Genomic DNA, 25932 nt, shown 5'->3' on the forward strand with positions numbered 1-25932 from the left:
CAGCTCTACCTGAAGATTCTGCTAGGGACGGAACCTGAAACATTATGCATTCAAAGTGGATTATCTGTGGGTTTTGTATGTAAGACACCTTGAATCTTTAAGGACTTCTCCGTGGAAGACATCTAGGTCATTGCTGTTGAAAACAAATATTAGGAAATGCACACTTCAAGTGAGGATTAGCAAGGAGGAGGTAAATAATATATGGGTGTGTGTCGTGTGTCTCTCCTTCCTGCTTTGCCACAGACACTACCTTGGCTTTGCATAATTAAGACTGTGATCAGTACAGAATCTGATTGCAACCGGTCAGAAAAAAATACTCTATTTTTATTATGTATGGAGATGAGATTTGTTCAGCCACACTTCTTGAATAGATGTGTCAAGAACAAGATGTGGGGAACCAACAGCCCTTAAGATGCTGCTACACTACAACACCCAGCAGCACTAGCAATGGCCAAGGATGATGGGAGTCATAGTTCGACAACATTGGGTTCCCCACACCTGCAATACTTGTTGATTTCCAATGAAACTGAATATCGGAAGATGCAGGGCAGATTTTTAAAAAAAGACCTTCTCACAGGACATAAATAAACATTTCCCCACTTGGGTGGTTTTATTAGACAAATTCACAGGTGAGGCTGTCAGTGACTACCAGCCATGATGGCTCTGCTCTGTTTCCACACCAGTTGCTGGGAACCACAAGAGCCTTCTCAGAAAGTGTAAAGTGCCTTTTTAAGGTTGGCGGTGACCTATTTGGTTGAGCATTCAATTGCCTTTGCATAGTTCCTTTTCAAACTAACCAGAAGAACATTCACGAAACATAGATTGAAATCTGGTTATCTCATTGTCAGAGTCCCTTTGGAATCACACCAGCAACAAGTATACACAGAGAGTGTTATTCTCTTGGACTTATTTCAGGAATATTTGGACTGTTTGGCTTTGAGATATTATGTTGTATATGTCATTATTATTTAGGTATTGTAAATATCATTTAAGACCCCAAGTACTAGAAGGTGTTGAATTTTTGTACATTACTGTTAATGAATTTGTGTAAACCACATGCAGAGTTCTTTAGTTTGTGATTGATGATGATGATGATTTCTACCCCGCCCATCTGGCTGGGTTTCCCCAGCCACTCTGGGTGGCTCCCAACAAAATATTAAAAACACGATAAAACATCAAACATTAAAAACTTCCCTAAACTTCAGATGTCTTCTAAAAGTCAGATAGTTGTTTATTTCCTTGACATCTGATGGGAGGGTGTTCCACAGGGTGGGCCCCACCACCGAGAAGTCTCTCTGCCTGATTCCCTGTAACCTCACTTCTCGCAGTGAGAAAACCATCAGAAGGCCCTCAGAGATGGACCGCAGCGTCCTGGCTGAATAATGGGGGGTGGAGACACTTCTTCAGGTGTACTGCACCAAGGCCGTTGAGGGCTTTAAAGGTAAACACACACACACACACACACACACACACACACAAATGGAATCATAACAGGAAATGGAGTTTGAATATATGGAGCTGGGGTGAATTAAATGATATATAACAATAAAAAATATGGGATATTATTCTAGCATGTGGTCACTGTGGAAAGCTTTAACATGGCCATTGTCAGGAATCAGCCAGCTCCAAGTGAAGGTTTGCACCCAACTGCAGAAAGCAGCCAGGAACAGAGAGGCTTAGATGTTAGTCCGGCAGGGGAGAGCCGGCAGCTGCAGACTCTGGCTCTTCCTGACCTTGACGGGCAGGCTGATAAGGCAGTAGCTGAGAGCAGGCTAGAACACAGCAAAAGCTTGCAGGAAGCACAAATATGTGCGAATAGATTAGAGACAGCCTCTAAGAACAAGAAGAGGTTGGCTCTGATCCACTAAGTCCAAAGATTTGACAAATGGGAAGGCTGCTAGATAGGAAGCAAAACAAGATAAGTAAGGGTCGTAAATTCAATATCTTCTGTCGACGCTGGGAGGAGTCTTCAGAAGGGTCATCTTGAGTAATGATGCTGGATGCTTTGTCAGAGCCGTCTGGAACTATCTGTTCGTTTTTGCAATAAATCCTCATTTTTTAATTACCTACACTTACTGTGTTATCAAGCTGGGAACCTGGACTCCTGACAGCCATGGAAGGAAGAATTTACTGTTACTCAATATGGGGGTGTGTATCTGAAGAAGTGTGCATGCACACAAAAGCTCATACCAAGAACAAACTTAGTTGGCCTCTAAGGTGCTACTGGAAATAATTTTTTTGTTTTGTTTTGACTATGGCAGACCAACACGGCTACCCACCTGTAACTCAATATGGAGGAATAGTGGCAAGAATTAATGGAGATAAAATTGATATTAAAGAAAAAACCTGGTTGATATTTACCAATAACAGTAACAATTTAAGAGCCCCTCTTGGACTTTTCATGGAAAAAAAAGAAACAAATGATTCAGAGACACTTTGACTCAAAATAAATATTTTTTTAAAGAGAAAGTGGAGAAGGTGGATGTTATCATGGACTCTCTCTCTCTCTCTCTCTCTCTCTCTCTCTCTCTCTGTGTGTGTGTGTGTGTGTGTGTGTGTAACTGGCAGATGGAAAATGAGAGGTCCTTTTATCTTTTTTATCTTTTTCGTCTTTTTTTCTCTTTCACTGTTTTTCGTCTTCTTCTCGCCCTCCTCCCTTATCTCTTTTTTGTTTTTTGTTTCTTCTAATTGTTTCTTCTTCTTTTCTTTAGTAGGAGTACTATGATCAGGGCCTTTATTAATGTCCAGGGATTGTATACTCATGGGGGTGGAAGATGCTTGATGGAGCACCTTGGATAAGAGGCAAGGAAATGTTGGTCTCCCAGAGTGAGAGGCTGGGATGAGGGGAAAAAAAATATCCCAGGTGAGAGTCGGGAGAAGCTACTACCTTCTTTGGACGGCAAGGGCTAAGAGCTACCCTTAAGAGAGGACTCTGTATTCTATTTATTCAATTTGTATTTTTTGTAGCTGTTATCTTATTGTAGTATGGGGAACTTGGCTAAAATCTTACTGAAAAATAGGGGATGTTAACAGATCTAAGGAGTGACTGCAAGATTCATGATTCCATCTGTTTTGCAATAAAGAGTGGAGGATCCAAGAGGGACAGGCCCATGTTGAGCAAAGATGCGTGCATCTCAAGTTTGTGGCATAATCTCACCGACAGAACTCCACCTTCATAATAATCACCTTGGCTAGAAATAAAAATATAAAATAATAGTAATAAGAACTGTCAGTCCCCGTTGGAATGGAGAATAAATTAACTGTATATACAAAGGAGACCAAAAGGGTGGAGACACTGCTTTGATTTAACAAGAGAGTTTGAAATAGAAAGGGCTCATAAAATGAAAGGAATGGGAGTTTTATGACTCGGGAAATGAGATTACTTCATGTTCTTTCCTTCCTGGGGTAAGGGAAGGTGATTCTGAGGTCATACGTTCTTTGGGATACCGTCTAGTTGAACATGAATGGCGCAATGGGAAGTGGAAGGGAGAGAAGTAGGTAGGAAGGAATGTCTCCTTTATGAGGACCTCAGAAGCCCTTGCAGGATCAGAGCCTAAGAAGGGTCCTAGTAGTCCAGAAAAGGAAGGTCACAGCACGATATGTCTCAAAATACCAGGAGAACATGAGGGGGAAAGGCATGTTGCATCTACCTTATTAAAACTTGGCATGAAATAATAGAATTAGAGGGTTGGAAGAGGTATTGGAGGTCACATGGAGGAGGTTCCTATTGTTCTTGTCCCATTCTTGTTTAGGAGGGGTAATAAAGTTATTGTCCAGTTTTGACTGACACGTCCTCTAACTCTTCCATGACAACAAGGATATATTGGCTTGTTTGGAACCCTTTAGCAGGAATGGGGCTTTCCAGATATTGTCAGGACTCCTATCAGCCCCAGTCACTGGCCAATGGTCAAGGAAGATGGGAGTTATAGGTCAACAATATTCTTAGACAACAGTTTGAATCCCCACTCAGCCACACGAAGCTCACTTGACATGAAGTTGGGCCAGTCACTGCCTCTCAGCCTAACCTACCTCACTGTGTTTTTTTTAAATAATAATAACAATCTTTATTTGATTTCAAATCTTTACAAAAAACAACAACAAGCAAACACAAGCACACATACCAACATACAACCATACAATAAAAGCAATGGAATTATTAAATCCCCTTATCCCACCCCCTTCACTCCCACTGACTCATGCGTTATTTTATTTATTCAATACCTTATATTATCTTTTATAATTGTGTTACTACTTCCTATATCCTTATATCCTTATTCTATATTTTCCAAATCTCTCTTGTTTCCCCTGTATGATTTACTCCAAATTAACCAGAATATCAATTCTGGAACAAGATATGGTCATGTATTCTTTTACTATTTCCCATTCCTTTATTAATTCTTGATTAGAGCGACCTATAATATTCGCTGTTATTTTTGCCAACTCTACCATCTCACACATTTTAATTCTCCATTCAGAAATTGTTGGAATTTTATCCCCTTTCCAATTATTTTGCTAGCAACAATCTCACCGCAGCTGTGGCATAAAGGAAGACGTTAATATTATTTTTGGGTATATCGTTCGAAATTAAACCCAGTAGATATTCCTCTGGTTTCTTTGAAAACATCACTGGTTTGTTATGGGGATTAAACGAGGTGGCGGAGAACCACATATGTTACCTTGAGCTCCTTGGAGGAAAAGGTAGGATGCAAATGCAATTAACTGAATGAATGAATGAATGAAACAAAACCACAACCTAAAACCAGTAGAGCAGCAGTGTGTGTGTGTGTGTGTGTGTGTGTGTGTGTGTGTGTGTGTATACAGTGGTTGGACAGTGTTCTCGAAGCTACTAACATGAGTTTGGCCAAACTGTGAGAGGCAGTGAAGGATAGGTGTGCCTGGTGTGCTCTGGTCCATGGGGTCATGAAGAGTCGGACACAACTGAACGACTGAACAACAACAACCTTCCCCATATAACAGCTTTGTAAATAGAAGTGATGTCAAAGTCAGACCTCCAGCCACTCATACTCACTTATGGGGAAGCTATGTCACAGATAATTGAAGCCTCGGTGATGCCTTCAGCGATTCAATACCAGTGGTATCTCTGGTTATGAACACTTCAGGTTACGAGTTCCTCTAACCCAGAAGTAGCTGCTCCTGGTTGCGAACTTTGCCCCAGGGAATCACGTGCCGGAGGTACGTGCACAGTGGGAATCCACATTAGTGAAAGCGCGCCTCAGGATAAGAACAGTTTCAGCTTAAGAACAGACCTCCGGAACGAATGAAGTTAGTAACCAGAGGTACCACTGTATCCTTATTCAATTTTCTTTCTTATATGTGACTGATGTTATTTTCCTATAAAACAGTTAAAATAGTCAACAAAAAAAGAGAAGGAAATTATTGGACCTACCTTCATCTTGCCCATTATTTTCAGTTGGCCTACTCCGATCTGGATGCAACCCAAAAGATTCCACAAATGGAGGTCTCAGGCCTTAATAGGCTCTAAAGGACCTTTCATACATTGTAAAAACGTAAAGTACATTAAAAATATCACTTTGAATAACATGCAACATCAACCCTCTTTCACAAGATTGATTGACACCTGGACCATAACCTTGTGATTTTCGTTAGGGTGGGTCTCCATATTGCAGTAACTGCCAAATAAATGACACAGAAACAGGTATGGGGGAATTCTCCATAAAAAATTACAAGTTTAGCCAAAGGTGTAATTAAATCTAGTTTTAACTGGTTTTGAACTGACTGTCCACACGCAAAGGCTTTTTTTCCATGCACTGGACGGGCTTTAAAAGCATCTGTGGTCTCTGCAAAAGTCTTACATTCACCGAATGCCTTGCACTTGTTCCAGGACTCACTTCAAGACCAGGTGAGTCTTCTTGACCACGGGAATCCCTTGTGGGTCATAAAATGACGGTGAAAGAATAGTTGGTATAAACTCCGCATCGGATATGTGGAACCTGTGTCCCTCCAGATGTTGTTGGACTCCAACTCCTATCAGCCACAACCATCATGGCCAGTGGATAGGAATGATGGGAGCTATAGTCCAACAAAATCAGGAGGACCTCAGGTTCCTCAATGAATAATAAGAGCAGCATAGATGTGCAATGTGGGTGCCTTTGTAAAGTACACATTCTCCACATTTGCTTTGTGTTGATCTGATGGGAGCATAGGGAAGCTGCCTTGTACAGAGTTGGACAAGTGAACCATCTGCCTCAGTACTGCACACACTGACTGGCACTGAGTCTCCAGGGTTTCAGAAAGAGGGCATTCTCAGGCCTATCACAGGAGATGCCAGGAATTAAACCTGAGATTTTCTGAACGCGAAGCAGATGCTTTACCTCAGAACTATGTCATGTCCCAAACAGGGAATCTGAAACCTTTCCGGTCTGGTCAGAATGCGAGAAGAGCACAGCTGGATTGGTTTCTCGCTACCTTGTTAATTCCTATTTTAACCTAACTGTATGTTAATTGTGCACAGTGCCAGATTTACGTATAATCTAAACAAGCTAAAACTTAGGGCCCCACTCTCTTGCTCCCCCCCCAAAAAATATACTTCTTCTTAATTGTATTTCACTATTAATATACTTCTTCTTAATTATATTTCAGTTCAACAATTACTTTGATAAAATACATATTTTGTTATGTGCAAATGGCTTTAGATACCTATTAGGTCCATAAATTACCATAATATATTCAACACAAAAAACAGCGACAATTTGTTGTTGACAAAGGACAGCTGGACACATAAAGGGCCCCATTACCTTCAGTAGCTTAGGGCCTCATCAAACCTAAACCCGGCCCTGATTGTGCAGGATATAAATCACACCAACAAATGAAATAAAAGAGATAAATAGTGATGGCAGTCGAGCAACAGAAATTTGAGCAACTTGTAAAATAGCTTCAAGGAGACAAACTCACAAAAAGGGCAGTGCTCTTAAATACCAGTTGCTGGAAACTGCAGGAAGGGAAATTTGCTTTTTGTGCTCAGGTCTGTCTTGTGCATTTGCCACAGAGGCATCTGGTCGGCCACTGTGAGAACAGTATGCAGGATTTGATGGGGCATTGGCCTCATCCAGCAAGCTCTTCTTACATTCTCATGATTAGTTTCAGAGGACTCTGTGGCTTCTGGTCCTCAAATGATGTTGTTGTTGTTGTTCAGTCATTCAGTCGTGTCCGACTCTTCATGACCCCATGGACCAGAGCACGCCAGGCACGCCTATCTTTCACTGCCTCCCGCAGTTTGGCCAAACTCATGCCAGTCGCTTCGAGAACACTGTCCAACCATCTTGTCCTCTGTTGTCCCCTTCTCCTTGTGCCCTCCATCTTTCCCAACATCAGGGTCTTTTCCAGGGAGTCTTCTCTTCTCATGAGGTGGCCAAAGTACTGGAGCCTCAACTTCAGGATCTGTCCTTCTAGTGAGCACTGAGGGCCGATTTCCTTGAGAATGGATAGGTTTGATCTTCTTGCAGTCCATGGGACTCTCAAGAGTCTCCTCCAGCACCATAATTCAAAAGCATCAATTCTTTGGCGATCAGCCTTCTTGATGGTCCAGCTCTCACTTCCGTACATTACTACTGGGAAAACCATAGCAAATGATACATAGTTGATATTGTTTCCTCCCTGGCTGCATCTTGTTTCTTTTACATTGAAACAAATAGGGTGGAATAATGTGAAGACAACGTAGCGTGTGTAATGTATGCAATTCATTATGTAAATAACACAATGTAAGTGAATTTACCACAGCAGAGAGTGAGATGAATGACATAGTTTTTGGTGAAGATGAACTGCAGGAGGAGGGAAACCGCACTGCGTGTGACAGATACAGAGCAAAGCAGAAAGCAATGCCGTCTTAAATCTTTCATCAGAATGGGAAATGTTTGTCCACAAGATTAATGGATAAAAAATGTCACAGACAAGATTGTTGTTTGGAACTATCATATTTTATGTTTTCTGCCAGAGACCTGGGGGGGGGGGTCAATTGTGCTCTGGTGAAAGGAGATTTATACGTGTGCATCCAATATTTTACAAATAACATGAGAATCATGGGCAACTCCTTCCCCCATTTCAGTTTTGGTTAGAATTCTCTGACATCCTTACCTATAACGCTTTCACGTTAGTGTAAAATATATATTTTATTGCATTGGTATTTGTTGTTCCAGAACCATTGATTCCATAAAATTATTTGGTTGCTCATAACAGATTCTCCTAAAACGCATTAATTTAATCATCGTTATGAAATTATGGTGTTTTTCTTCCAAACTGTTCTCTTACTGCTGCGGGATTCATTTAATTCCAGTTTTCAGTTATGCAGATTTTTCAATTGTTGCTTTTAAGAGCTTAGCTATTGTGTCCAAATCGACACCTAGCGCTTGATCTTTTGAGAAACCCAGAAACATCATTTTTGGATTTGAGAAGTGGCCTACCCATCTGGCCCACAAGAACTTTTCAGCCAATCCACGCTCACCTACCCTATATCTGACATTGCATATGGCATTAGGTATTGTACAGGTAAAGATGGGGCTTGGCTGAAATGATGTTTGCAGGCAGGACCAATCAATTGAAAGCTGCGTTCAAAGCACAGTGACACCTTTAGAAGCTCCTCTCGAAGCATTCTCTTGCCCTGCAATTTGCACAGGGCTTGTAAAGATCAAAGCCCCTAGAACTGGGCAATTGGTACTTCTTGGAGCTTTCCTGGTTATCACCATTGCCCGGCAATCCTATCAAGACCCATCAATGGGTCACTTTGCACAGGACCCCCTCAAACCTTGATCTTGCCCAGTGTACAGTTACAAGCAGTAACAGTAATGGCAGTATTCATCCATCTGTGACCCTACCTGGACAGGAACAACCTGGCTTTTGTTGTCTATGGCCTGGTAAACTCTAGGCTAGATTACTGCAATGTCTTATACTTGGGTCTGTCTTTGGAGACAGTAGAGAAACTGCAGGTAGTGCAGAATACAGCGGTGAGATTACCAATTGGAACAAGAACCACATGTGCCTTACTTTATTTTCCATGATGGAGGGAAGGCAGGCAGAATAAGACTGTAAGCAATATATATATATATATATATATATATATATATATATATATATATATATATATATATATATATATATAATCTGCTATCTCTTTTAGGACACTCTGAAGGATGTCTTCCCAGCAATCACAGTGCCCAACCGACTCACAGCCATGCCAAGACAACCTACAGAAATGTCCACCAAAGCAAGATGCTGATTGCACTCCACCAAAAACGTGCCCACCTCCCCAGGATCAACAGAAGACGGCACCTCCATCCTGTCCACAAGATCCAAAATAGCATCTCCTGGAGTTAAGAAGAGAGAAGGCAATTGCTGGGGGCATGTGTCAAAAGTGGACTGCTTCCTTTCCACATTCTCATAACTAGAAACTCAGGTCCTGCTCACAGAATTTCCATTGTGGCATCTGGTCAGCCACTGTGAGAACAGGAAATGGGACTAGAATGGTTCTTCTGATGTTCCTGTGCTTCGTATGACTCCAAAATCCACATGATTCTCCTTTGCAACCCCAATGCTTACTGTGAAGAGATAACCCAGCATTGATAGTCAATTGGCTTTTAAGATATTACATAATATACAGGTCTCACTTTGCCTTTCGCCACACCACAGTTGTCCTTATTTCTCTTTTCCATTCTGGCAGAAAACATAAAACATGATATTTTATTTAAAAACAACAACTCATGATTTGACAAGACATTCATCTTGTGGAAAATAATTTCTTGTCCTGTTGAGATTGAAACAAAGAGGTTTCCTGCCTTGTGGTGTCTTTATTTTTTTGGGGGGAGGGCATGGGAAGTTAAAGAGATAAATTTAGAAAACTCCTTTTGGGACAGAATCTTCCAAAATAAATTTGGACATGAGCCCACACACATTCAACAGGTCCGTGTGGGCTCTGGGTCCTTTGCTATTTTCTATATCAAATTAAAAAGAGAGGGGATTTTTTTTTTTTTGATTTGTTGAAAATATAAAGAAAAGTAAAAAGAAAATCCCGTGGAGTGAACAGGAATTACATGTGTGTTTGTTGACAGCTCTTCCAGGTACGTTGAACAGTTAGAGACATGCACAAAATATAATAAAATTTATATATATCTGGGCAACAACTCCACGGGACACCTGTAAAATGTCACCCAGGCTTGGCATAAATTATGTGTGACAGATCTGGTGCTCACTGATAATATGGGGTTAAGCAAGACTGAAGAACATGGGTTAAGCAAACAAACAGACCGGGCACAGGTAAACTTGAGTAATGAGCAATCCCTGAGTAGGTGGACTTTAAATGAGGCAGAATAGCAGGCCCAGCATCGGCACCTGCCATTGAAACCCCTGGTGGCCCAGGAGGACCTGTAAATGGGACAGCATTCGGTTTGCATGGGGAAGCTCCCAGGTTCAATCCCCAGCGATTCCAGGTAGGGCAGGGAGAGAAACTCTGGAGAGCTGCTTCCAGACAGTGTATAGACAATACTTAGCTAGATAGACCAAAGGTTTGACTCAGTAAAAGGTAAAAAAAGGTAAAGAACCCCTGGACAGGTTAAGTCCAGTCAAAGGTGACTATGGGGTGTGGTGCTCATCTCACTTCAGACACCAAGGGAGCTGGTGTTTGTCCACAGACAGCTTTCTGGGTCATGTGGCCAGCATGACTAAACTGCTTCTGGTGAAATGGAACACCGTGACGGAAACCAGAGTGCACAGAAACGCTGTTTACCTTCCCGCTGCAGTGGTACCTATTTACCTACTTGCATTGGCATGTTTTAGAATTGCTAGGTTGGCAGGAGTTGGGACCGAGCAACGGGAGCTCACTCCGTCACGGGGATTCAAACCGCCGACCTTCTGATTGGCAAGCCCAAGAGGCTCAGTGGTTTAGACCACAGCACCACTTGTGTCTCTATTTTGACTTAGTATAAGGTAGCTTCCCATGATGATGATGATGATGATGATGATGATGATAATAATAATAATAATAATAATAATAATAATAATATACCCCGCCCATCTGGCTGAGTTTCCCCAGTCACTCTGGGCGGCTCCCAATCGAGTGTAAAAACAATACAGCATTAAATATTAAAAACTTCCCTAAACAGGGCTGCCTTCAGATGTCTTTTAAAAATAGGATAGCGGCTTATTTCCTTGACATCTGATGGGAGGGCGTTCCACAGGGCGGGCCCTCTGGCTGGTTCCCTGTAACCTCACTTCTCACAATGAGGGAACCGCCAGAAGGCCCTCGGCGCTGGATCTCAGTGTCCGGGCTGAAAAATGGGGGTTCTACTTCCTATCAAAATAGAATTGCCCTTTACCACCTTTGGCAGGTAAGACAGCTATGGCTTTTTCTGGACCAGGATGGTCTGGCCTGTGGCAACCATGTTCTGGTAACCTGCAGGTTGACAGCTCCTGCATCCCTAACCATTGGCCATGCTGGTTGGATCTGATGGGGTTTGTAGTCCAATGGCATCCGGAAGGTACCAGGTTGTGGAGGGATGCGTTCGTTCTGCTTGTGTTTCTCTGCCATCTTGAGCATTCTCCAAGTACACTTCAGGTGTTTCAAATTTACAGCGGTACCTCAGGTTATATATGTTTCAGGTTACATACTCCACAAACACAGAAATATCGCTTCAGGTTAAGAACTTTGCTTTAGGATAAGAACAGAAATTGTGCTCCGGCGGTGCAGCGGCAGTGGGAGGCCCCATTAGCTAAAGTGGTACCTCAGGTTAAGAACAGTTTCAGGTTAAGAACGGACCTCCGGAACGAATTAAGTACGTAACCCGAGGTACCACTGCATTTATTTTTTTAAATAAATAAATCAAGCAATTAATTAATTAATTAATTGCATTTACATCTCACTTTTTCTTCTTCATGGAGTTCAAGATGGCATGCATGGCTCTCGCCCTTCTCATTTAATCCACACTACAACCCTGAGAGGTAGGTTAGGGTGGGAGGCAGTAACTGGTCTAAGGTCGCACTCAGTGAGCATCATGACTGTGTGTCATGGACTGGCTTTGATGCAGAGGAAAGGTGAGAGGCATGAGCTGGGGAACCTCCAAGGGATAAAAGCTCAGAGCCAGGGGACTGGTGGTGGGACGACCATGAGTGGTCAGATGGAGAAGAGGGAGAAGACTGGGAAGAGGAGGGGTTGGAAGCTAAAGGGGCAACAGGGTTTAGTGAGCAGGAGGAGGCTGGAGCAGAGAGCAGCCCAGGCTCAGAGTCAGAAAAAGAGTTTGGGTTTGATATCCTGCTTTATCACTACCTGAAGGAGTCTCAAAGCAGCTAACATTCTCCTTTCCCTTCCTCCCCCACAACAAACACTCTGTGGGGTGAGTGGGGCTGAGAGACTTCAGAGAAGTGTGACTAGCCCAACGTCACCCAGCAGCTGCATGTGGAGGAGTGGGGAAGCGAACCCAGTTCACCAGATTATGAGTCTACCGCTCATAATCACTACACCACACTGGTGACTCGAGAGGAGAGGGGCCAAGAGGCATTGATGAGGCAGGCTGCTGAAAAAACCAGGGAGTTTCGCCCTCCTGCTGCAATCAGCTCCCTTCTCTCTCCCCCCCCCCCCACATCCTTAGACAGCTAGAACATGCAAGGAAATGAACAGGGCAGAGTTTGGTCATGCACAGATGCTGTCTGTGACTGCTTGGTTAAAACCCTGGAGGGGAGGTGCCTAGAGAGTGATGGAAAGGCAGGGGCCCTCAGTCCTCACAGCTGCTGCACTGGAACAAGATCTACTGGGAAGAATTGTTGGAATCACTAGGCCTGGGCTGTTTTGGTTTCTTCAATAAAGAGTTAACTTCACTGACACCGTGTTGGCTTTTTGGCTGACCTATGCTTGACTCTGGCTCCTAACAGCGGGATTTGAACCCTGGTCTCTCAGGTCTGGCACGCTAACTGCTACACCACACTGGCTCTTGGTGGAGTAGCTATGTGGAAGGGGAGAGAAACCATTCTGCTGCCAACGGAATTCTTTTCCTTGATTATTATTAAAAATGAGTTTCTTTGTCTATGCTTTATGTACCTGTACACTTTAAATGCAGAATCTTGATACACATCCCGTTCCATTGAATGACCTGCTTCCTCACACCACATTCACAAACCTTGCTGACTCTGCTAGTAGTTGCCTGCAATTCAGATCGCACATAAATCTGGGGTGAGACACATGCAAAATACTGAGATGGATAAATGACCGTAACTAGTTAAACTAAAGAATTTGCCACAAGGACTCCTTTAACTGTATGCTTATATGTAGTGTTCTTTCCTAACTGCTCTGGATGAGAACTCTCCGTGTGCCTCTATAAAATGCTTGGGCAATTAAATAACACAACTGTTGTGCACTAGGGGGCTAGCATCACAAATCCAAGGAAACTGAATCCTTTTAGCTAAACAATTAGCCAAATGAATGGGGCTCATGGTACAGTGGTACCTCGACTTACGAATTTAATCCGTTCCGAATGCACATTCGTAGGTCGAAAAATTCGTAAGTCGAAAAAAGCGATTTCCCCAAAGGAATGCATTGGAAACGAAAAATTCGGAAAAATTCGTAAGTCATGTAAACCGCATCTAAAATTCGTAAGTCGAGTAAACCCCATCTAAAACCACCAACGGATGTCCTTCGGATGTCGAAAAATTCGTAGGCGTGCGGGCACTTTTTCAATTAGTAAGTCGAAAAATTCGTATGTCGAGTAATTCGTAAGTCGAGGTACCACTGTATAACAAAAACTGTAGCCTGGACACTGAGATCTAGATCTGAGGACCTTCTAGTGGTTCCCTCACTGCGAGAAGTGAAGTTACAGACAACCAGGCAAAGGACCTTCTTGACAGGCAATATGCATATTTTTTAAGGATCCATCTTATGTAAATGATTCTAAGTTGTTTTTAACTGGTGTTTTTTTTTTTTTTTTACATTGTGCTTTAATTGTTGTAACCTGCCATGTGACCTTGGTTTGAAAGGCGGGTAATTAATGATCTTTATCACCATAAGCACCAACCTTCACTTATGAAATCTGCTGTCCCAAGGCATGCTAATGAATCCACCTTGTTGTTGTTGTTTAGTCGTGTAGTTGTGTCCGACTCTTTGTGAGCCCATGGACCAACCTTAAATGGCTTTAAAATAGGATTAGACCAATTCATGGTTTTTCAATAGCTATTGACCATGGTAAGTAATGGGAACTTTTAGTGACTGTTCACTTTTCAGTGCTAATTGGGGGGGGGGAATAGAAAGGAGGGTGCCTCCCTAGAGGAATCTGATTGGCCACTTTGAGAACCAGGATGCTGGGAGACACGGACCATTCCTGCTCATTTAGCTGGTCTCTTTCAGTGTTCTTACGGTATTCTCAGTAACTGAAACCTGCTTCATCTAAAGAAAACTAACAAAGTTATCTGCAGCCAACTGTATGAGTCAGAAGGTTTCCTGTCTCGCCTGCTTGCCTGACATGAACCTTGTTACATCACTGCCCTATAACAGGTAATGGGCATTTCAAAATAAACAGCTGCTGCTGCTGCAGGGTGTGTAACTGTGGGAAGTTTGCATGGAGTCGCTTTGTGGCATCTTAATATCCATGCACATTCTTCTGCATTAGGGATGTAGCTGAAGCTCTCCAGCTGTTGTCAGTCTCCAACTCCCATCACCCTTGACCATTGGCCATGCTGGAATGGGACTGATGGGAACTGGAGTCCAATAAATAACTAGAGAGGTGTAAGTTCGCCATCTTATGCCCATAGACCTTCAGGTATTGATGGATTCCAGCTCCCATCAGTTCTCGTCAGCCTGGACAATGGCTATGAGTGATGGGATTTGTAGTCTAACAGCATCTGGAGAGACACAGGTTCCCCACTGTGTGTGTGTGTGTGTGTGTGTGTGTGTGTGTGTGTGTGTATATATATATATATATATATATATATATATATATATATATATATATATATATATCCCAGTGCCACCACAAAAAACAGCAAGTTCTCAGGGGGAAATAAAACAGGGGGAAAATGTTTGGGGGCCCAGATGCAGCCCCCAAACCCTGTGTGTCTCCTTGCAAAATGAATTTTTAAAAATGGTACAGAGAGCTTGCCTTTCACAACCTCACACAACACTTCCCCCTGTTTTATGGAGACGAGTGTCTCTCCCCCCCCCCCAGGTGCTGGGGAAGTTACTGATGTATGGTTTTTCATCTATATGCTCTAGCAATTTGATCAGGACTGCTTTAAACTAAAATCTGAGGGGGGTGGGAGAAGACCCAGGTAACATGTTGGCGTTGATATCAGGAAAGGTCCTAGAATGTAATGATCTCAGGCAGGCAAGCAAGAATTAACGACTCTCCGGCAGTTTTATAGTAAGTATATTTATAAATTACATCCAAAACGTGGCTCCCAGCCTGCCACACTTTGATATGAGTTGGTCGCTCTGAGTCTCCACTCCATCACAGCAAGAAGGGCACCAAAGTCCAGTCCTTCCTCTTCCATTGCATTTTAACCCTTTCAGCTCTTCTGGTTCAGGGAGAAGGAGGGTGGAATTCCCCCCCCCACCGTCGCTTTCAAAAAAAGAACCCTCTGCATGCTGTTTCTCTGCTGGTTGCATAGCAACCTCCTCACTGCCATCTAACTCTCTCCCTCCCCCTTCTTGTGAGCTGTCCGAGTCTGCTGCGCTAGCTGAGTCAGGGAACTCTTGGTGAAGGGGTGCTGAGCTCACCCACATCTACTCTGTCTGCATTCTTTCATCTCCAGAGTCGGACTCTGACTCTCTTTGTACTAGCAAACCTTCATCTCCAGGGTCAGACTCTTGCCAGATGTTCGATTCAGCCACGTCCCTGACATAGAACATATAATTAAATGGTTGGTCTGTTAGCACTTAGATAAGGATGTTGTGATTATTAAGACCCAGCATAGGTTTCTCAAAAAGAGTTGATGCCAGACGAAACTTATTTACTTTTTGGATAGAGTTAAAAACTTAGTGGATCAGTAATGCTGTTGAAATAGATTCAGGTAGGTAGCCATGTTGGTCTGACGCAGTCGAAATAATAAATAAACAAATAAATGTTTTTTTAAAAAAATAATTAAAAAATTGTCCAGTAGCATCTTAGAGACCAACTAAGTTTGTTTTGGGTATAAGCTTTCGTGTGCATGCACACTTCTTAAGATACTTGACATAGTTACTGTTGACATAGTGTCTCTTCATTTCAGTAAGGCTTTTGACAAAGTGCCCCATTATATTATTGCTGAGAAGTCACTAAAATGTGGGCTGGACAAAGTTATTGTTAGGTGGATTTCCAGCTATTAATTGACCAACCCAAATAGTGTTCTCTAATGATTCCTCACCATCTTGTAAAAAAGTGACAAGTGGGGTGCCACAGTTTTCTGTCCTGGGCCCATAGTTGTTCAGCATCTTTATAAATAACTCAGATGAAGAAACTGAGGGGATACTCATCAAATTCGCAAATGACACCAAAGGGGGGGTTACCAATGCCTGAAAAGACAGAATCAGAATTTAAGTTGACCTTAACAGATTGGAGAACTGGGCGCAAACTAACAAAAATGAATTTCAATAGAGGCAAATGTCACTTAGGCAGGAAGAACCAGCTGCACAAATATAAAATGGGGGACAACTAGATTGCTAAGGGATCTTAGTAGGCCACAAGCTTCAGGGGAGTCAACAGTATGAGGTAACAGCAAAAAAGCTAATGCTATTTAATCCACACCTGGAGTACTATGTTCAGTTCTGGGCACCACAATTTAAGAAGGATATTGAGAAGCTGGAATGTGTGCATGGGAGGGCAACCAAGGTGATCAAGGGTCTGGAAACCAAGCATTATGAGGAGCAATTGAAGGAATTGGTTATGTTTAGCTTGGAAAAGAGGAATCTGAGAGGAGGTTTGATAGCCATCTTCAAATATCTCATGGGCTGTCACATGGAAGATGGAATGAGCTTGCTTTCTCCTGCTGTGGAGGGTAGGACTCAAATCAATGGATTCAAGTTACAAGGAGATTCTGACTAAACATCAGGAAAACTTTTGGATGGTAAGAGCTGTTGGACAGTGGAACAGACTCCATTGGAAGTTGGTGGCCTGTTCTTCACTGGTGGTTTTTAAGCATAGATTGGATAGCCATCTGGAATGGATGCTTTAGTTGAGATTCCTGCAGTGCAGGGGGTTGGATTAGATGACCCTCATTCTATGACTCATTCTATGTGCTGATCTGTGGCCACACACCCAACAGCTGCACAGGAATCTTCTCCCCAATCTTCCATCCATCCCAGCCACCTACTTGTGAGCTTGACTAAGAATGCCTTGTTCTATATTTCCTAATCCACAGGACAAACAAACACCAGCATGCAGCAAAGACAAAATATGGCTAATTAATGTCCTGACCTTGATCAACCTCTTTCTCTCTGTGTCCCAAACTGTACTTTACAAACACTGACAGGGATGATAATTGAGCTCTCTTCCTTTAATTTGTGGAAATGAATTCTTAGTTGGTTCTTATTAGTCAATTATATCGCCTGGAAGGAATTAGAGCAGATTGATTGGGCCCTTTCCGTTAATAGCAGTTATGTGTCTGGCTATAAGGAAATACCAACCATCATCTCCAAAGGTTCCGCTATGCACTTGGCTGGACTTTGGTCAAGTAATAAACAGATATAGCTCTAGAAACTCCAAGGGGTTATTGGTTTGATCTCAGTCTCATGATCCACAGCTTAGCGCTCATTTCCATATTTGCAAACAGATATTTTTTTTTCCTGGACACTGGAAATGAGCACTAAACATATGCTATATTCCACTGTACTTCCGGAAGTGGCTTTTACATCATATGAAAACAGAAAACAGTTAGAGGAATGTTGAGAACATGGAATAAGCTTCTATGTGAATGAAGCTCAAGGGGGGGGGTATGCACATTCTTCTGTCTATCCCTAGCTCTGTTTCTCTTTCCTTTCTCTATTGCAGTGGTGAGGAATCTTGGACTCTCCAGATATTGTTGTATTCAAACTTCCATTGGCCCCAAGTAGCATGGCCCATAGTCAACGATGATCAGAGCTGCAATCAGGCAACATCTGCAGGGTGAAAGATTCCCTCACTCCTGCTCTATTGTCTTCCATGTGATCATTTCTGGATTATAAGCCCGACAGATCAAAGACAAGTTCTCTGGTATGTTGTAAGTTTTGATGTGTATAGATGGCACAATATAAATTCATGATAATATCTGCAGCTGTTTTCTTACCAGAAAGTGAACATCAGTGCGTCCCCAGTTGTTCAACCATGTTGATTATCAGTTGAAGGTAGTGGCGGTTGGAAAGGGGAAATCCCTTAAAGTCAGAAGACTTATTTTTTTAAATATGTTCTATTTTATAATGTACAGTTGTACCTTGGTTTCTGAACAGCTTAGTTCTCGGACGTTTTGGCTCCCAAATGTTGCAAACCCAGAAGTGACCGTTCTGGTTTGCGAGCTATTTTTGGAAGCCGGACATCCAACGGGGCTTCTGCAGCTTCCGATTGGCTGCAGGAACTACCTGCAGCCTATCAGAAGCCATGCTTTGGTTTTTGAACGTTTTGAAAGTCAAACGGACTTCTGGAACGGATTTCGTTCGACTTCCAAGGCACGACTGTATATAAACAATTATAAGAACAGGTGAAAAGGAATTTAAAATGAATAAAGATACAAATGAGCAAAGTAACAAATATAGATGCAAATGAGTTAAGAAACAAAGTCCTGTTCATGAAAGAAAGAAAAAAGTGTGAATAATTGTACTCTGCTAATTTAAATGAATTTGGCATGCTAGCAGGTTTCAAGGTTAATCATCAAAAAACCCAAAAATTTCAATACAACATATGACAACAGATCAAAAGACTTTAATGGAGAAAACTGGATTTCAAATTTGAAATTTGAAATCAAATTGCCAAATCAAACAATGGCAAAAAGACTTACCGAGGTTTTGAAGGTGAGGAGGGGGGAGAACCACATGTTAAAATATTAGAAACTGGAAAAAGGGAGGATTGGGTGTAGCAAACCTAAAACTGTATTATGCAGCCCATTGTTTAGTGTGGATGCAGGACTGGATGAGATTGAGAAATAAGAGGCTCCTGGAAACAGAGGGACATGACCTAAAGTTTGGATGGTGTGGATATTTGTGGGACCACAAAGTTCAAGTTAAAGTGGACTTCCAAAATCACTTTATTATATGTGCCATATTAATAATTTGGAATAAATACAAACTTAGATTGTGCCAAAAGACACTGTTATGGATGTCATCACAAGAAGCTTTCTACAGAAAAGAGATAAAATGCAAAGAATTTTTAGAACTGCATCAAGGAGACTATAAAATGAAGAGAACAGCTAATAGTGGAAGGTTATAATTTTAAGTGATTTTCTTATATGCAATTAGCAGAGAGGTTTAAATTGGATAAAAAACACATTTCATATAGATTATAGAACAATGAAAGACAGGCTTTGAAATTCAACTGAGAGCAGAGGATGAACATGTTACTGAAAAGATGTATAAACTTTTTTTTGAAATTCAAAGCCGAAGAAGAGCAAGTTAAAGAGTGTATGATTAAATGGGCAAAATATTTTTGTTATAATATACAGATGGAACAGGGGGAGTATATCCAGACTAAAGGGTTAAAATTTACGTTGTGTTATAATCTTAAAGAGAACTTTTTTTTTTTAAAAAAAATGATGCATCATTTGTATTTAACTCCTGAGAAATTGTTTAGAATATACAAAAGTGTTACAGGTATTTTCTGGAAGTGACAAGAACATGATGAGACATTTGATTGTGCTTGGTGGACATTTGAAAAGGCTATAAATAAATAAATACAGGATACAAATGCATACATTGAAAAAGAAGATTTTAAAGGTCAGTATCCAATTGAAGCCAGAACTTTTTTTTTTCTTTTAGGGTTAATGGATACATAATTGGAAAGGTTTATGGAAGATTATTCCAATATATGATTGCTGCCGCAAAATTGTTATACTCACAAAGATGGAAAGACCCAGTTCTACCTACTACGGAGGAATGACTGATAAAATTATTGGACTTAGGTGAGATGGCAAAGTTAACGTGCAATTTGAGAAAAAAAAATCATTATTGACCTTTATTAAGAATTGGAAATTTCTTATGGATTTTATGCATGAAAGAGAAAATGAACTTGAAATATTTGGATTTGAAGATTCAAAAAATATTGGCATATAGAAAATAGAACAGTTGGATGTCAATGAGTGAATATTAAATTTAGCTGACTTTTAAAATCTTTTATCTATTTCCTTTCCTTTCTCTCTCTTTTTTCTTTTTCCTTCTTTTCTTTCCTCTCCTCTCCCCCCACCCCTTTGCTCTTGTTCCATTTTAGATGAGATTTTAAAATTATTTCTTTTATTCTGGTGTATTGGGCATAAACTTTTGCATATCTTTTAGCAAGTAAATAAGAGAGAGAGAGAGAGAGAGAGAGAGAGAGAGAGAGAGAGAGAGAGAGAGAGAGAAAGAGAAACCGTACTTTGCTCAATTCTAGTAGCAGTATTCTGTTGGGAGCCACCCAAAGTGACTGGGGCAACCCAGTCATATGGGTGGCATTTAAATAATAAAATTATTGTTGTTATTATGGAAATAAGGAGACTGGGTTTACACAGTTCTGGCACACCTGCAAGGACTCTTTCACTGCCCCAAACAGGCTGCATTTAGCCAAGGAATTAGGTGGAGCTCTTGATTAATTAATGATGTTTATTTATCAACAATTACAGCAATGACAGACGTCAGTCTCTTGCCTTTGTCATGCACCTGAGACTAGAAAGTCCAGTCATTAGGCAGGGAGTAAATATGCAACTCCTCATGCCCAGGGGCGTATCGTGTCCCGTAGGAGAGGCCTTGAGAAGGTATAAAAAGTTATCTGGACCCAATGATCTCTTCATTCACTCACTTTCAACTTCTCGGCTGGTTCCTGTTGCTGAAGAGGGTAAGTCAAGTCCATATGCTTGCATGCGTTTGACCAATAAAAGAATTAAGTCATTCAGCTGGAGCTGAATATGGAAGATGAACTAATTATGAAACAATAGCTTCTGGTTGTGCAAGAGGATGTTTTAGAGAATGGGTTTTGATGCAACCAATGACTGCTTAAGAGAAATCTATATATGATAATATATTTCTAGTGCAAAACAAAGGAGCAGTTATGGATAGGCTTAGCAAATAGACACAGATGCACCACAGAATTGATTATGAAACCAAATTCAATGCTCCATTTAGAGATTGCTGCCATAACTCTGTATAGACATTTCCTTTTTCAACAAGTCAAACAGTAATCAATTCGCAGTAACAGTTTGGTGTGTTGTTGTTTTTTGACACTGGAATTCATATTGTATTTCTCACATTGATTCCTTTTTGTTTGGATTTGCATACCACTTTGAGATTTTGGTATATAAAACAAGCCAAGGGAATACAGTACAATTGGCTTTGCCATATTACGATGACATTACATCCATTGTATGCTCCCTGTTGTTGTCTGGAAGAAATGTCTCCTTGATCTCTGGGAATGTTTCTTGTGTGCCTGGATGGAGACTGGGGAGTGGTTTGGGAGTGTGTGCAGAAACCAGCCTAGTGCACAAAGGTGAAATTTGCCTTTGCTGCCCCACCCACCTTTGCTTCTGACTCCTCCTCCCACTACCATGTGACCTTTGGAAGGTTGTTGGTGCATGGAAGGCTGATTTTGTTTTACTTATCTTCCAGAGCTAAAACGCCAGAAGGGAAACCAAAGAGGAGAAAGAACACCCTCCACACCAACATAGGAAGATGAGTTCTATGCAGCAGAAGCAGGGGAGTGGCTCCTGCTGTGGAGGAGGAGGTGGAGGAGGTGGAGGCGGCGGCGGAGGTGGCAGCTCATGCTGTGGAAGTAGCGGAGGAGGTTCCATCACCTATCAAGGCCAAGGAGGATCATCAGGCAGCTGTTGCTGCTGTGGTGGTGGAGGCGGTGGAGGAGGTGGTGGAGGAGGAGGCCAGAAGATTGTCATTGTCTCAGGCGGAGGAGGCGGAGGCGGACAAGGCTGCTGTGGAGGAGGATCAAGTGGTGGAGGAGGCAGCACTGGTGGACAGTCTTCAGGATGCTGCATCGGAGGAGGATCTGGTGGGGGGCAGGGAGGTGGAATGAGCCAGCAGAAGATCCCATACACAAGCGGTGGATCTGGTGGTGGAGGAGGGATATGCTATGGAGGGGGTAGCAGTGGTGGAGGAGGGGGATCAGGAGGTGTTAAAATTATTGGTGGGGGATCTGGTGGTGGTGGAGGAGGAGGAGGTGGTGGTGGCAGCTCTGGTGGAGTTAAGATTATCGGTGGGGGATCTGGTGGGGGAGGGGGAGGGGGAGGAGGTGGTGGTAGCTCTGGTGGAGTTAAGATTATCAGTGGGGGATCTTGTGGTGGAGGGGGAGGGGGAGGGGGAGGTGGCAGCTCTGGTGGAGTTAAAATTATAGGTGGGGGATCTGGTGGTGGAGGGGGAGGGGGAGGAGGTGGCAGCTCTGGTGGAGTTAAGATTATTGGTGGGGGATCTGGTGGTGGAGGGGGAGGGGGAGGTGGCAGCTCTGGTGGAGTTAAGATTATAGGTGGGGGGTCTGGTGGTGGAGGGGGAGGAGGAGGTGGCAGCTCTGGTGGAGTTAAGATTATCGGTGGGGGATCTGGTGGTGGAGGGGGAGGGGGAGGAGGAGGAGGAGGAGGTGGCAGCTCTGGTGGAGTTAAGATTATAGGATCAGGGGGTGGCCAGAGCAGTGGTGGCCAGAGCATTGGAGGAGGGTCTGGTGGTGGTGGTGGTGGATTGGGTGGCCAATCTATTGGTTGTGGTGGCCAGAGCTCTGGCAGCAGCATTGGAGGAGGTTCTGGTGGTGGTGGTAGCTCAGGTGGCCAGACCATCATAGTGCCATGTGGTGGAAGTAGTGGCGGTGGTGGTGGCCAGAGCTCTGGCGGCTACATTGGAGGAGGCTCTGGTGGTGGTGGCTCAGGTGGCCAGAGCTCTGGTGGCTACATTGGAGGAGGTTCTGGTGGCGGCTCAGGTGGCCAGACCATCATAGTCCCATGTGGTGGAAGTAGTGGCGGTGGTGGCCAGAGCTCTGGCAGCTGCATTGGAGGAGGCTCTGGTGGTGGTGGCTCAGGTGGCCAGAGCTCTGGTGGCTACATTGGAGGAGGTTCTGGTGGCGGCTCAGGTGGCCAGACCATCATAGTCCCATGTGGTGGAAGTAGTGGCAGTGGTGGCCAGAGCTCTGGTGGCTACATTGGAGGAGGCTCTGGTGGTGGTGGCTCAGGTGGCCAGAGCTCTGGTGGCTACATTGGAGGAGGTTCTGGTGGCGGCTCAGGTGGCCAGACCATCATAGTCCCATGTGGTGGAAGTAGTGGCGGTGGTGGCCAGAGCTCTGGTGGCTACATTGGAGGAGGCTCTGGTGGTGGTGGCTCAGGTGGCCAGAGCTCTGGTGGCTACATTGGAGGAGGTTCTGGTGGCGGCTCAGGTGGCCAGACCATCATAGTCCCATGTGGTGGAAGTAGTGGCGGTGGTGGCCAGAGCTCTGGTGGCTGCATTGGAGGAGGCTCTGGTGGTGGTGGTGGTTCAGGTGGCCAGACCGTCATAGTCCCATGTGGTGGAAGTAGTGGCGGTGGCGGTGGCCAGAGCTCTGGCGGCTGCATTGGAGGAGGCTCTGGTGGCGGTGGTGGTTCAGGTGGTCAGACCATTATCGTATCAGGAGGCAGTGGTGGAGGAGGTGGCCAAGATTCTGGGTGCTGCATTGGAGGAGGGTCCAGTGGGGGCTCTATGCAGACAAAGCAACCCGTTTGCCTCCCACCTGGCCTAGCCCAAACCAAGCAATCTAGCCAATGGCCACCCAGCCACAAGTAAAAGGCTTCCACGTCCTTTGCTTCATTCTACAACAATGTGTTCTTCCGGAAGGAAAATGAGACCGAAGTGCCAGTTTATTTCTCCTTGATGTGAAATCCCACCTTAACGTGGAACAGCTTTGCATGTTGCATGCCTTCTTCTCAGTCTCAGTCACCATCTCTTGCTTGTATCTTCTGCATTTCATTGTGTTGGTTTGTTATTGCATGTGCAATGTTTTATTGTCCAAGAAAGAAAGAAATGTTTATTTATGCTGAAGCGGTATTGACAGAATGCCCCTACAGTTTCCTGTTTCAGTCTCCACTACTGCATGGGAGATAATAAAGCTTTCTTGAGAACTAAAATAACCACTGTTGAGTTTTTCCTTCTTTCTTTCTAAGAAGAGCTCTGCTGGATCAGACCAAAGGCCCAACTGTCCGGACAACCTGTTACCTTCAGTGGCCAATCAGATGCCTCTGGGAAGCCCATAGGGAAGGCACACAGAGACCAGCCGTTCTCTGTTCTTCTTTCTTGACATTTTTTTTAACCCACCTCTGAACCAGGAAGTCACATATATCCATTGTGACGAGAAAATTTAATTCATTTCATATATTTATTCATAATAAAACCTAACAGACTGAATAACAACAGATGCAAAATAAAATTAAATAAAAGTAGAAGGGATTATCCGGAACAAAATTTATAGGAACATATTTATAGGAACACATTTCCAAAGCAGAATCAGTCCTCAAGATTACTATCACAAGGTTCTAACAAACACAAATGGGCTTATATTATTATCCTGTGTCTTATTACTCCAGTACGTCACAAAAAGACTCAATTTCTCAATGAACACATTATTTAGTTGATGCCCTCTCTGGTTCTCACCATATGGCAATAGAACTTTAGTTGGTTAATTATGACTATGAGCCTTTCACCTATCCGGCACATGCAGCAAAAGGAGATCGTCAAGTCCTGAGACTGTAGCGCATGTTTCCTGTGTCAGCACAACTGCCAAGACCACATAACACCGGTCCTGAAAGACCTACATTGGCTCCCAGTACATTTCTGAGCACAATTCAAAGTGTTGGTGCTGACCTTAAAAGCCCTAAATGGCCTCGGCCCAGTATACCTGAAGGAGCGTCTCCACCCCCATCGTTCAGCCCGGACACTGAGATCCAGCGCTGAGGGCCTTCTGGCGGTTCCCTCCCTGCGAGAAGCAAAGTTACAAGGAACCAGGAAGAGGGCCTTCTCAGTGGTGGCACCCTCCCTGTGGAAGGCCCTCCCATCAGATGTCAAGGAAATAAACAACTATCTGACTTTTAGAAGACATCTGAAGGCAGCCCTGTTTAGGGAAGCTTTTAATATTTGAAGTATCATTGTATTTTAATATTCTGCTGGAAGCTGCCCAGAGTGGCTGGCGAAACTCAGCCAGATGGGTAGTGTTATGTACTGAGTTGAATAGGATCCAAAATGCACCAGTCTGATTGGTCCCAGAACAATAGGATTGAGATTGCAGCAGTCTGATTGGTCCCAGAACAATAGGATTGAGATTGCAGCAGTCTGATTGGTCCGCAGGAGTCACCCAATCCAGCTCCAGGTGGAAGTGAATCCGCACTCCGATTGGCATACAGGAGTATCCCGGAATTAGCCAATCACGTGGGGCCCATTGTGTAAATAGTGTATATAAAGCAAACGTTTTGGGGGAACTGCATTCCTCACTACTATGAGCTGAATAAAGAGCATGAAATTCACAGTGGACTCTGAGTATCTTTCAGGTGGGGTATTATTATTATTATTATTATTATTATTATTAATATCATCGTCATCGTCATCACTAAGTCACAGCCACACCTGCCTTCATATGTGATATCAGAGGTGGCACAGGCAAAGACATGGTTGCCAAGGAATAATCAGGAGTCTTCACATGAGCTCCCTGCGCTTGCTTCGAAAGCAGCGCTCTCTGACAGCATCAACCAGGTGACTGGTGTCAACAGCAAGCTCCTGGGCACTTACTACTGCAGCCTAGTGGAGTTTGCAGCCCAATGCTGATCAGCCCATCAGCACAGTCAATG

General features: G+C 43.2%; 1 protein-coding gene across 1 annotated transcript; it reads left to right on the forward strand.

The window, feature by feature from the left end:
• Positions 1–22214: 22214 nt before the first annotated feature.
• LOC117039173 (loricrin-like) lies at positions 22215–23881 on the forward strand. The gene is made up of 2 exons (XM_033136243.1): positions 22215–22349; positions 22847–23881. The coding sequence occupies exons 1-2, from the start codon at positions 22215–22217 to the stop codon at positions 23879–23881; spliced, it is 1170 nt and encodes a 389-aa protein (XP_032992134.1).
• Positions 23882–25932: the final 2051 nt, after the last annotated feature.

Source organism: Lacerta agilis, chromosome 17, assembly GCF_009819535.1.
Source record: "Lacerta agilis isolate rLacAgi1 chromosome 17, rLacAgi1.pri, whole genome shotgun sequence".
Lineage (NCBI taxonomy): Eukaryota > Metazoa > Chordata > Lepidosauria > Squamata > Lacertidae > Lacerta > Lacerta agilis.